The 13,532-nt window shown below is 40.0% G+C and overlaps 1 protein-coding gene across 4 annotated transcripts; it reads left to right on the forward strand.

Moving 5' to 3' along the window:
- Positions 1–1,406: 1,406 nt before the first annotated feature.
- Positions 1,407–12,245, forward strand: LOC102077114 (butyrophilin subfamily 2 member A2). Of its 4 annotated transcripts, none has more exons than XM_019354216.2 (6): positions 1,407–1,571; positions 1,692–1,791; positions 2,120–2,458; positions 2,698–2,979; positions 3,098–3,211; positions 3,618–4,262. In XM_019354216.2, the coding sequence occupies exons 2-6, from the start codon at positions 1,701–1,703 to the stop codon at positions 3,845–3,847; spliced, it is 1,056 nt and encodes a 351-aa protein (XP_019209761.1). In that variant the 5' UTR covers positions 1,407–1,571; positions 1,692–1,700; the 3' UTR covers positions 3,848–4,262. The 4 variants fall into 4 exon arrangements, with proteins under 4 accessions (XP_019209761.1, XP_019209762.1, XP_019209763.1 ...); XM_019354217.2 differs by having other exon boundaries at positions 1,411–1,508; XM_019354218.2 differs by lacking the exons at positions 2,698–2,979; positions 3,098–3,211; positions 3,618–4,262 and adding exons at positions 9,883–10,164; positions 10,283–10,396; positions 10,902–12,245 and having other exon boundaries at positions 1,420–1,571.
- The last annotated feature ends 1,287 nt before the right edge of the window (positions 12,246–13,532 follow it).

The raw sequence follows: 13,532 nt of genomic DNA on the forward strand, positions 1-13,532 counted from the left end.
AATGTTGTTAACACGTAGGAATCACCCTCAAGACCCTTAATGTCTAACTTGCAGATGAAATTGAGGGGCAGGTAGCAGTAATGGGGTGAATGGTTCCACTGCAGCAGACTCACCCACCAGCTTCTGACTAATGCACTTCCCCCCAAGGCCCTTTTGTGTGGTGATATGTTGTGAACCATAATGACTAGAGTGTAAATAAAAAAAGAGGAAGTATGTGAGACATGTTGACATCCTCCTCTCTCCACCATTTCGCCTAAACTTTAAATACAAATCCTCTACCAAAAACCTCTCAACCACACAAACACATTAAAAACGGGTTAAACTCAGAATCACACAGTATCACTCTGACTCTGTTACTTCTGACCTTTAATAGCCTGTTTTCATGCCACTGTTACAGGGTGTAAACTCACTTGTCAATAGTGCACAGATCTTATCTGCAGTCTGGAATTCTGCTCTTATCAGAACAGCGAGAGAGTTCATAAAACTTCTGAAATTTGCATTAAAAGATTCCAAACTATACAATATGTAGTTTTGAATTTGTTTAAAATATATGTGTGTGTGTGTGTGTGTGTGTGTGGGGGGGGGGGGGTGGTATAATAAAATGATATAAAAAAGAGAACAAGTCTCTGAGGTCATAACTTTGTAATGATTCATGATTCAGGAACCTTTGTACAAATTTATGAGTCAATCCAAGATTGAGCAGCAAAACTTATGATTGTTCAAAGTCCAACAACAATACTTAGAAGAAGCAGGAGACACAGAGGCTGCTATTCCAGTGCTTTGAAAAACATTTGTTCAAGGTAGGATTTCTTATTTTCTGTATCGTCACATCCCTGCCACAAAACAACAATATAATCAGCTGTTCCTTCTTGTTTTATCAGAGAATCAGTTTCAGTGTGACAGAAAGTTCGAGCATTTCGCTCAAGATCACATTCATGAATTTTCTCTGTTGTCTAATACCACTTAGCTTGAGTGAGTAAACACCCACCACTCGAGTCTGTATGAAGACTACGGATGAAGTCAGTGAGTGTTGGGAGAGAGACTCCAGTTTTTTCCAGGTTTAGAATTTACCGCATTAGATTTGTCTGTGCGATTTTGTGTGTGTCCACTTTGTTAGACATTGTTAAAGAGTTTAGTGACTCTCCTTCTGACAGGTTACTAGAAAACTGCAGTGAGAGACAAACATTGAGTGACAAACATTTGTGTAAATAAGCCAATCCTCAAATCCAAGCAGCCATGAAAACCCAGAAGTACACTTAGAGGCGTAGGAGATGTCACAGTACTCTCTGATATTTTAAAGGGTTTTGAAAAAGCTACGTTACAAGACACATTGTTGTCTTGGTTTCTGTGACAGAGAAAATAGTAACAGAAAGCTTGCTTTGCTTTTCCATTTTCACAGTAATGAGTGATGCTCTTCAGGAGCTCAGTCTGATCTTCACACACCCTCAGCCTTCTCTGCTGCTGTGGGAACAGGAAGCAGATGAAGAAGAGCACCAGAGAGGAAATCTGTAAAGAAAGTCTTTGAAAGAAAAAGAAATTCTTTCCAGTGTCTCTGAAAGTGTTTCTTTGAGGTATTTTTTTTTTCTAATTTGAGCATTCAGATTTAAGACTGATGTTTAATGTTTCAAAGGGTTGTACTGTTGCTTCCTGTAAGACAGAGATGAAGAACATTTGTTTTTGTTAATTTTCAGAGGTGAAGCATGGCTCTTTGTCTGATTTGTGGACTTTTTACACTTCGATTCTCAACCTTCATTAATGCTGTCCTCTCTCTAACTCTTCTCGTCTGCAGAGGTAAGTGTAGAGGCATAAAACAGACTGGAAAATACATGTTTATCTTCAGGTTATGAAAGGGCTGAGCCCTGGTCATGTACACAGGGAGCCTCTTTACACAATAAAAGACACAGAAAAATGACCAAATAACTGTCATAGTGGTACCAGTGTCATTTATTTGCATTGTTGTTGCTCTTTGTGTTATTTACTCTCTGAGATTAAATAAAGAACAGAATCTTTTAGACTTTGAGGTCTGTGCAGAGATCCATCCATGTCTGAGGTGTTGCTTAAATCAGCCTTTTCTCTGAATCCCACAGCTGTCAAAAACAATCTGATGTGTTTCTTTCAGGTTATTCTCAGGAAGCTCCAACAAAGCAAATAGTGGCTCTGCTTGGCGATGATGTTGTTTTACCCTGTTCTCTGGAACGTCCTGTGGATGTTTCAGACTTGCAGCTGGAGTGGGCGAGAACAGACCTGATACCAGGATTTATCTACGTGTGGGAGAAAAATAAAGAAAATGTGGGGATGAAACAGCCATCGTACGTGGGAAGAACCTCACTGTCCTCTGATAAACTGAACCATGGAGACGTCTCACTCACTCTCTCTAAAGTACAGCTGTCTGATGAAGGACTGTACAGATGTTTCATTCCACAGCTGGGTCAAAGGTCATATGTTCATCTCATTGTTGGTAAGATTATTTTATTTAATTTTATCATGACTAATTCCTACTGTCAAAGTTTATTAGCACACAAAAAATATTTTACATTTTTTTCTGGAATATGTGACATTATTTGTCTCGTCCAGTGTAAATAAATAATGCAAAGTAATGATATTAATAATCTCACACACAGTGAGTAGGAATTCAGATGTTCTCTTGTAACATGTGTGCAGCAGATCACTGTGATTTCACCCGTCTCCCTTCATTAGGGTCAACATCTACACCCGTCATAAAGGTGATGTCAAATGACAGCAGCAGGGTGGTGTTACAGTGTGAGTCTGCAGGCTGGTATCCAGAGCCTGAGCTGCTGTGGTTGGACGGTGAGGGAAACGTCCTCTCTGCTGGACCTACAGAGACCCTCAGAGGTCCTGATGACCTCTATACTGTCAGCAGCAGAGTGACTGTGGAGAAGAGACACAGCAACAACATCACCTGCAGAGTCCAACAGAGGAACACCAACCAGAGCAGAGAGACACACATACATGTTCCAGGTAATAATGACTCACATTCAGAAACAAACTATTTCATTATTTCACCCTCATCATGTGCAGTTTGAGCCAAATCAGAACTAGTTTTACAAAAATAAATTCTATTTCTTTATCTTTTAAGGCTCTGCTGTCAGGAAGGAACCATCGGCCACTTTCATCATCGTGATCGTTTGCCTGCTGTGGATTTGTACAGTCGTCACTGTCATCTGGAATTTCATACCATCAAAAAAACCTGGTGCGTCACATGTTTGTTTCCCCTCTCTTTAATAATCAGACAATGTTTTTTGGCACTGCTGATTTATGATACTCAGCAGAAATAAATAAAGCAGAGTGTCACCTTTGTTCTAGTCTATAGAAGTCTTTGATATAATGTTAATCTGTATTCAAACAAACAAACACATTCAATTAAATTTTATTTATACAGCATTAAATCACATCAACAGTCGCCTCAATACCCTTGTATATTGTAAAGTAGACCATGCAACAATACATACAGAGAAAAACACAACAGTCGTATGACCCCTATGAGGAAGTGCTTTGGCAACAGTGGGGAGGAAAAACTCCCTTTTAATAGGAAGAAACCTCCAGTAGAACCATGCAGCAAGCACATGTCTATATTATTTTGTCATTTCTGTGTGTAGACCCCAAAGAGACTGAAACTGAGAAGAAAACAACAAAACAAAAACGCACCAGAGCTCCTGCTGACAACACCGAGACCATAGCAATTAAAGCAGAGCCGCCATCAGAACAGCTGGAAGACAACACATCTGCTGCTGAGGAGATCAAAGAAGGCGAGAAGGAAAAGAAACAGAAGAAACAGAAGAAACAGAAGTACAGAATAAGTGGTTCAAACAAAAAAGCTAAAACCTGAAACAGAGACTTACTTGTTGAAAACAGAGACTTTAGATCTCATGTTGTGTCCAATGTTTCGAGGCGCTGACGCCATAGCGTCATGACGTGAGACACAGAGGACATCAAACATGTTTGACACTCTTGTTTCTGTGCTCATCGTCACTTCATCATCACATCACGAAAAACATCAGACTTGTGATGTGTTCAGGAGTTTTCGTCTATGAGGTGACTGCAGTGACTTCAAAGAAAAAACTAAAAACCCTACAGTTTGTTTCACAGCACTTCCAGACTCACACACTGTATCGTGTAGTAAGGGCTTTACCCACTAGAGGGAGCCACAGATGTAACTGTTGGGATAAAGCAGAGTGTACGTCAGCCTGTGGATCACTTTTAAAGAGGAAGTTCAGAAATGTAAAATGAGCCATGTGACCTTCTTTATGTGTTTGCTTCTTCTTTGAGTCTCTCAGCTACCTCCACGTTAGATGGATGTTAGGAAGTTAATGATTGCTAAGACCCAACAGACAGACATGCTTTCAGCTTTTTTAATATGTTATTTTCCTCGTGTGTCATTGCCTTCTGCTTACATCCATGTTTATAGGTCATCCAGTTTCATGTTGTGCTTCACAACTGATGAAGTTCAGAATCACATTTATTTAAGTTTGTGCACAACCGAGTGTCACAGCTTATAACCGGGGTGTGAGGGGTCGGCAGCGAGCTTCCACTTGTGAAAAACGTTTCTCGCTGTAGAAAAATGGACTTCAGATTGTTTGGAAGTGACCTTATAACTTTTCTCTGAGTGAAGAGGAACAGCCTGGACTAGATTAGATGTAGTGTCTTTGAAAAGTGTACAACACAATGAAATGAAGTTTAGCATCTAATCCAAATTGTAAACTACATGTGTAGATATATCTGTATATACAATATACACACACACCAATTACAAGATGTACAGTATTTGCATGAATGTATAATATTATAATACGTGGTGTGTGTATATGATGTGTATTTGTACAGGGCTTTAGTTTTGCAGTTTTACTTTTAGTTTAGCACAATGTTCAACTGGAAATGAATGTGACTACAGCGAGGGCGATCAGAGTGTGACGCACACTGGGTCACTCTCACAGGTAACAGACTCACAGTGTAAGACAGAGACGGCGATCACTGGATTTAATGGATTTAATGGATTTATTATCAGCTTAGAATGAAATCTGCTGTCGTTCTAACTCTGTGACACATAACACACTGAGCAGTAAGTGTGTCATCTGTGAGATCTGTGACCTGCAGCAGTCTCTGTTAGTAACGCTTCACAGTTTGTGTACTCTGAAGCCAGATTGTGCAGTTAAGACAAGTAAAAACTTGTTTCATTCACAATCTGATGCCAGCTTACCGGAGCATCCAGTTTGACCACAGCAGAGCCCAAAGACAATGACGCGCTGCCTTTCTGCTGGTTTTTATCTCTGCTGAGCTCCAGCAGACTCTCATAACGACTATATAACGACTGATTTACTGTAAAACTCAGGACAACAGGAGTTACAGTCTGCAACACTGTGTTGTTACACTGAGTCTTTATCTGCGGTAAGCCTTTTTTTTATATATAATAATGTATCTGTGTCTGTGTAAGCGTGTGTGTCTGTTTCACTGATAGGCTGTAGAGTTCCTGGTGAGTACGATGTTGCACGTCCAGCCTTAGCAGACCGATGAACAGGTGAACACAGCGGACACGTTTCAGCATTAGCAGCGTCATAAACAAACATGTTCTAAAAATGATATTTAAAGATGAATTATGGGCGTAACAACAAATTTTCTCTTATAAAGGCAGACTTTCTGTCCACCTTACTTTGATTTTTACTCAAATTTGTCAAAAAGACACAAAACACAGAACTGTTTCTTTTTTCAGATCTTTTTCTTTTTCGTGAATAACACACAAACCTACCCTAAAAAACCACCCTGTTGCTTTACAGAGCGTCCTGGGGTGGAGTCAGATTCCCACGCTTACGTTGTTATTTTGGTTCTTCTTGGTTCAAATCCAGCAACTCAACTGTCTCCACTGACTGAAAGTGGATCATGTTTGCTTACTTTACCTAAAATCATGCAAGGAAGTCATGTTATGCTGAGTACACACCTGCCTGTGTCAGGTTGTGACATCATCAGTTAACATGAGCAGCGATCCACGATCCAAGGTCATGATGCCTTAATTCAATTAAAAGCAACTCTAAATATGCACATCTTACATTTACATTTTTTAAAGTTACACTTTATCTTTTCTTATTGTAAACACGTCCCTGTGGTCTTACTTCATGTTGTGTCAGTGTGATATTCACACTATTATTCACTGTTTCCATATGTAGGCTTACTGATACAAGATTCAAACCGGTGTCCCTCTGCGCTCATGTGCAATAAATACATAAATAAAACGGGAGGAGAAACATTGTGGTCGAAACATTTAACACCAAATCAGATCAGAGAAGATAAAACAGACTCACTGATGGCACGGTCAAGACAGCACGGTGCATTTAAGTACAATCAGCCAACACAGCTGCAAGTTAAAGATGAAGTTACAAAGACTCTTTTAAGTCTGTTTGTTTTTTATTATCATTATTAATGTGAGATTAGAATGGAAGGAGTATCTAATCAGCGCTGCCTGTTTGATAGTCCACAGTTCACAGTTTTCAAGATGGGTCATCTCAAACTTTGCAACAATAAACTAGGCCTCCAGGGACATCAGTAGCTAGGCTGGCTAAACATTTAAACCTTGACCTTTATTGTTTTTGCACCCAAAGTCAAAGTTAACCTTGGAAAATTATTTCAAGAAACCATATTGAGTAATATATCATATGATATATTACTCAACTTTTTATTTTTTCAATTTGACGCCCTTCAACGTCCCAGTGACACCATAACAGGCTGATGTCTGCCTTTCAGGGGTTTTTTGCACTCTTTTGGTGGAGGTCTGTGATGAAAACAGAAGTATGAGGACAAGTGGTGAAAGACAGTTGTTAATGTGTTTTATGTCAAAGGATAAAAGCATGAAAGATGTGTGTCTAATTTAATTTGATTCATTTATTAATTAATTTAAGCAGTCGCCTCAATGCACTTTATATTGTGAGGTAAAGACTCTACAATAATACAGAGAAACCCCGGCGATCCACTGTGAGCAAGCACTTGGTGACAGGAAGAAGAAAACCTGTGGTAGAAGCAGGCTCAGGGAGGGACGACCAAAGATATTTTATTCTAGTCATATTTTATGACTAAAGGAAGACATAAAATATGTTTTCTTCAGTCCATGTTGAACTTCGTTTTTAACTTATATTCATATGAACTTAAGTCCGTATTGATCCTGAATCTAAAATAAAACAGGGTTTGTACATCATGTGATGAGTAACCTCTGATTTCAGAGACTGTTGGGTTTCAGGCCCAGTGTTGATGTCTAAGCGAGGGTCTGGCTTCCATTGCTAGAAATATGTCACAGTTCTGATTATAATGTTTACAGACAGAGTTTCTGCACACAGCCGAGGTTTTTCATTTCTGTGGCTGATGTGTTTTTGTTGGCTTTTCAAGTGAAGATCTCCAGCCTCCACTCTGCGGCAGTTTGCAGTTGAGTGTTCAGAGAGAGGGATGAAAATTAACATCTAAGTGGACGAGTTCAAGTATTTCAACGTTCTGTTTATAGCAGTGCAGTGAGAGTGGATCGGGAGATTGGCAGACTGGTGCAGCGTCTGCAGAGATGCGGCCTCTGTACCGCTCTGTTGTGTTAAACAGAAGACTAAGCTGTTGGTTTACTGGTCGGTCAGCATTCCTAACCTCACCCAGGAGTGACATTACAGAAACAAACTTTTTTTAAAATGGGTTCGAGCGCCTACTAAGAGAAACTTCAGACACTTGTTGTTGTGTTTACTTCAATCATTTTATTTGAACTGTGACAAAACAATTTCCCAAATCTCTGATGAATAATTTTGATCTTATCTTTTAATTAATCCACTAATGATGATCTTTTTAATGACCTTTATTTTGTGTGTTTTTTTTATAAAGACTGAACATCACTCAATAAAAAATAGAAAACAAATTTAGAATGGACCTAAAAAGGAAGCGTTTTTTTTCTAGAAATAACTATATTACTGAAACAGTTTCATGATATCACAGCGTTAGCATGCTTCACTGAGAGCTGAAGAGAGTCAAAAGCCTTTTTTTTGCCTTTCAGTGAAGAAGTGAAGCATGTCTCTTCAGGAGATCTTCTGGAGACCCTCAGCTGTCACTGCTGTTTTGGTGCTTCTAACACTTCTCTTCTGCAGAGGTAAATGTATACAGCAGAGACCTGTAACTTAGCAGAGCTACAGTTTGGGCAAACCTCTGATGTTCCTGTACACTATCTCAGACACTTGGTCGTGCTTGCATTGTACTCATTCCCAGCTTGTACCTTACCTCATGTTGCTATGTGTAAGATAGCCTGTAGCTCTGGTCCTGTTGGCTGTGGCAGAGTCCTACCTCTATGGATCTGATGCTTAGGGCCTCTTCTTGTGCTGCCATGATCAGAGCCTCTGTACAGTCCTGTAAGGCGATCTTTTCCAACCACTGGTAGGATTTCTTGATACCAGCCATTTCTTCAATCTATCGATGGTACATCCCATGCAGGTGTTTGGTCGTCCATGACAGTTTCTTTCCTGTTCTTCCTCATTGTCTGTCTTCAGCTGGCTGATGTTGAGTGTTGAAGCAGCTGATCTCAGGGGGGAATTTTCCTGATGTATTCATGGATGCTTCATGTTTAATCCTGGATTGTGGTTCTTCCACATGATGGTGTTGTCTATGCTGAAAAAATCTCACCCTCCATTTCGCTGTTGCTCATAGAGCATCAGGATGCTGGACTTTGGGTGGAATCCTGCACACATAATAATCTGTATTTATCTTTAAATCAGTCACATCTATCTTCTAATGTGACGGGTTTGTTACTCCAGCTGAGTATCTTATGACTGCCATAAAATAGTATGTATAAAACTGCACTATTAGCCTCGTACAGTGCTATGCACCGAGGCGGCATCCATGTGTGAGGCTCTGAGTCGTAGTCTTTCTTGCAATCAATCCAGGCAGTGCTCAGCTTGGTCTGCCTTGTCTTGAGGTCCAGCTGTACTACACTGTCAACCAGGAGCTGGGCCTGCTGGTTTGTTCATGTATTGACTCATGTCTACTCAGCTTGGTTGCTACGATGCCTGAGAGGAGCTTCTGTGTTGTAGAGAGGCAGCTTATCGGCCTGTTGTTGATGGTGTGATACGAGGGTGCCGGGATCCTTGATGATCAGCATTGGTTTTCATTGTGTTAGTCATTCTGGATGAGTACCTGCTGTTAGTAACCTGCTTATTTGTGCTGCCATCACAGCATGCCACAGCTTCCTCAGTCAGTAGGCATGGATCACGTCAGGTCCTGATGCTGTCCAGCTCTTCATTCTGGAGACTCGTTGTTAGTTGTCTGCATTTCTGATGTTGACTGACTCTCTGTGGTCTAATCTTAGGTCCACCACCCACTTGCTGTTAGTGTTGTGTGATGTGTCTTTCTCCCAGATGTTCTTGCAGGCCTTGTTCTAGTCTTCTCTTGAAGCTGAGAGTATACCTTGGATTTATATTTGGAGAGCAGGCCATTTATTCTCCAGGCCTCTGCTTCTCTGGCATTTCTCTTCAGCTTCAAACGAGTGAACAGGCCTGTGAGCAGTAGTTTGGCAGTTTCTAGAACCTCAGTCATGGACATCTTGCTCTTCATCATATTCATCCAGGACCCGTCTTATAAAGCTCTACGGAGTGGAGAAGTTTTAATGTGTGACATAAAAACTGGCTTTTTTTGCATATGAATCCTAAAAGACCAATTCTGCTGGAGGTGTAAAACAAGGTAAAGCCGGTAATATTTTTATTTTTTAAAATGTATTTTACTAATTATAGAAGCATCTAGAGACATCAAACTTTTTTTTTACTGTGAAGAAAGAGGTGAAAATAAAGAAAAAGCTTTGGTCTATCCAATTGCTTACTGGTACCCTGCAATGGCTCAGTGGTTTCTCCCATCTCCCTTCATCAGGGTCAGCATCTACACCCGTCATAAAGGTGATGTCAAATGACAGCAGCAGGGTGGTGTTACAGTGTGAGTCTGCAGGCTGGTATCCAGAGCCTGAGCTGCTGTGGTTGGACGGTGAGGGAAACCTCCTCTCTGCTGGACCTACAGAGACCCTCAGAGGTCCTGATGACCTCTATACTGTCAGCAGCAGAGTGACTGTGGAGAAGAGACACAGCAACAGCATCACCTGCAGAGTCCAACAGAGGAACACCAACCAGAGCAGAGAGACACACAAACATGTTCCAGGTAATAATGACTCACATTCAGAAACAAACTATTTCATTATTTCACCCTCATCATGTGCAGTTTGAACCAAATCAGAACTAGTTTTACAGGAATAACTTCTATTTCTTTATCTTTTAAGGCTCTGCTGTCACAAAACAACCATCGGCCACTTTCATCATCGTGATCGTTTGCCTGCTGTACGTTGGTGCAGTTATCGCTATCGTTTGGAATTTCATACTATCAAAAAAACCTGGTGCGTCACATGTTTGTTTCCCTTCTCTATATTTTCTGGAGTATGAAAGGCTGAATTTCTGAGACTAAATTCAGCACAGTGTCAGCTTTGTTGTTAATCTATAGAAGTCTGAATACATTCGTTCACGGACAGTAATGCTGCTCTGGGTTTTGGAAATTAACAAGTGACTATTTCAGCATGATCTTACCTGAATGAATATTTTATTTTCACACTTATGCTCAGTTTACAGTTTATGATTGCTCAATATTTTTACACTGTGGTGCAGGGATAAATGTAACATTACAGGATCTTAATCAGCAGGAGGGACCAGAGGGAGTGTCAGCAGAGTTAACAGGAATATAAATCTACAAATGCATGATAATTGCTCTGACTAATGCTTACTATTAATTTAAAAGCCCCACACAGTTACAGGTATTTTATGGTCACATTAAAATTACAATAGGAAAGCTGTATCCAAACACACAAACACATGTATATGTATAACACTTTTCCTTTCTGTGTTTAGACACCAAGGTGAATGAAACTGAGCTGAAAACAATGAAACAAAAACGCAGCAGAGCTCCTGCTGACAACACAGAGACCAAAGAAATAAAAGAAGAGCCGCCATCAGAACAGCTGGAAGACGACACATCTGCTGTTGACATGAGTGAGGTGATCAAAGAGGGCGAGGAAAACCAGGAAACAGAGACTCAGAGTACGGCACAGCCATCCTTCACCAGCAGTGAAAACTGAAGAACAAGAAGCTCTCTGAGAGCACAAACCTCAGGCAGCTCACTGTCTGTGCAGTGCTTACTTTTAAGTAAGAATAGTTTTGTATTTTTATATAACATTACACTGGAGTAGGATAATAAGTATTTGTAAATAAATGGACATTAATGACTTGAACCTATTATGTAATATTACACTGCTGTATATTTATAACTAACATTTATTTATGACTAACTCATTCATTCTCCTGACAATACTTAAAAGATTTAACACATTTTGGGGTCAACGTGAAAGAAAGACAGACGTGAAATGTAAAAGTGAGGTCAGAGGTCAAATGTGACATCAGATTTTAAATGTACTTTCTACATGTTCAGAATACACAGAATCATAAGTTTTAAGGCTTTTCTTCTGTTTGTTTTCCACCAGTAAACCATCAAACATGACCCCACTCTGAATCCCTGAAAAGTTTTGTCAGGATTCATTCAAACCTTTCCAGCTCTGGTTTACAGATGCACTGACCCACAGAGACGATCAGAGGATGGTAGAAAAGTCCAAACTCTTGATGTTTTTAACTGCGTTTCACTTTCAGAAGTTACTGTTTTTGTTTTTGATTATCGGCTGACAATTCATTTCACTTTTCTTTATGCAGCACCAAATCACATCAGCAGTTAACTTCCAGTTAGGTTAACACATTACATTGTGTGTTCCCACTAGAGGGAGCTACGTAGCAATCTGTTGCTATGACACCAGGATAAAGCAAGCGGTGTTTACAGCACAGCAACGAGCCAGGAGATAAAAAGATGTTCAGAAATATAAAATGTGGAACTTCCTGTTGATGTGACCTTCCTCTTGTGCATTTGGTTTTGTGGTTCTTCTTTGGGCGTCGAATGTATCTCTGTCAAAGCTGATGGATGGTTACAGGGTCATGATTGTTGATTTGTTGATGCCATCACAATCAGATGATTCCAAAGACACCAGTGTGTGTTTTTAAATGAGTCAGTGTGGGTCCTGTTTAAAGCCACATTTATGGGCCATCCAGGCACTATGTGTTTGTTTTTGTGTTGTGCAGGAGTCTGTTGTTTCTGTTGATTTTGTAAATGATTTCTGTCTTTGTAAATAAAGTTTCTAAGTTACTCCCTTATGCTGCCTCCACAGTAGAGCTGTGACAGCATTTATGCCTGACTAAATACACTCACTGAACAGAGAGTACATACGCTGTCCATTCTGAGGGTTTACATAACAGGACATACAAAAAATGAAAAATAAAAAAGCTCTTAAAATTATTTATATAAAACTTCAAATGAACAAAAGCACATAATATGCCTTGTTGTTGTTTCTTTAATAGAAAGTGAGTCAAACTACAGAAGCAGTCCTGAGAAAAACTGAACACAGCCTCTGATTCAGTAGCTTATAGAGCCACGCATAGCAGGATTAACTTGATGTAATCGTTTTTTAATGATTTTATGGGTCATCTTTACACGCTGACATGCAGGTATTTGTTCATGCACGGCTCTCTGAAGGTTTGGACTGACCGGCTCATTGCTGCACTTTGGCTCTTTTCACTTTCAGCCATTCTGGTGTAGATTTGCTGCTGTGCTTGGGATCGTTTTCCAGTTTCAGCCAAGCTTTATTATACTGCTTTGGTGTACAGAGAAGTTGACAGTCAACTCAATGACTGATGAAGCATGATATGAGCTTTGCAAACGTTTTCCTGGTCAGTTTATTAGGGTCAGTCTCTCATTTAAAGTCAACAGAAAGTTTTATATTTATAGCAACCCATGTGAAAACCTCACAGACTGTGTCCCACACTAAACACAGTCTTTCCCACTCATCCGTCATACTGTTGACTGTATTTTCTGAATACTTACTACCAAATTGGGTTGTATGGGAAAAGCACCACTCTTATGGGTAATGATAGTTTATCGTAGATATGGACTGAAGTTATTAGTAAGCATACAAGGCTTTTCCACAGAGGCCTGTGGGAAGAGACATTTGCTCCAAGCAAGGGAGCAAAATCGACTCAACGTGGAAGCAGTTGTTACAGTACTGTTCAAAAGTCCCAAATCATCCTTCTTTTCTTTATATTTTGTAGGAAAATAAGAAATTTGGGCCACTTTTATTATCTTTAAGTATTTTCAGGAATTGTTCTCCGGGCTTTTTGAAGGATATTTCTTGGGGGAGGCCAATCCATGACTAATAGTCAATTGTCAGCACCAGTCAGATGCTTTCCAGGTGGTCTTGCATTGTGGATCCAAATCTGATGGTACTTTTCTGTCTCCAACACCACCGGCTGAAATGCAGTTTCAAACCATGGCAGAGCCTCCACCGTGTTTCACAGATAACTGCAGACTTTCCTCCATGCATATTGACAATTATTTAAATCAAACATTTCAAGTTTGGTGTCTTCACTCCATAAGTTGTATTGAAA

Source organism: Oreochromis niloticus, linkage group LG3 (assembly GCF_001858045.2).
Source record: "Oreochromis niloticus isolate F11D_XX linkage group LG3, O_niloticus_UMD_NMBU, whole genome shotgun sequence".
In the NCBI taxonomy this organism is placed as follows: domain Eukaryota; kingdom Metazoa; phylum Chordata; class Actinopteri; order Cichliformes; family Cichlidae; genus Oreochromis; species Oreochromis niloticus.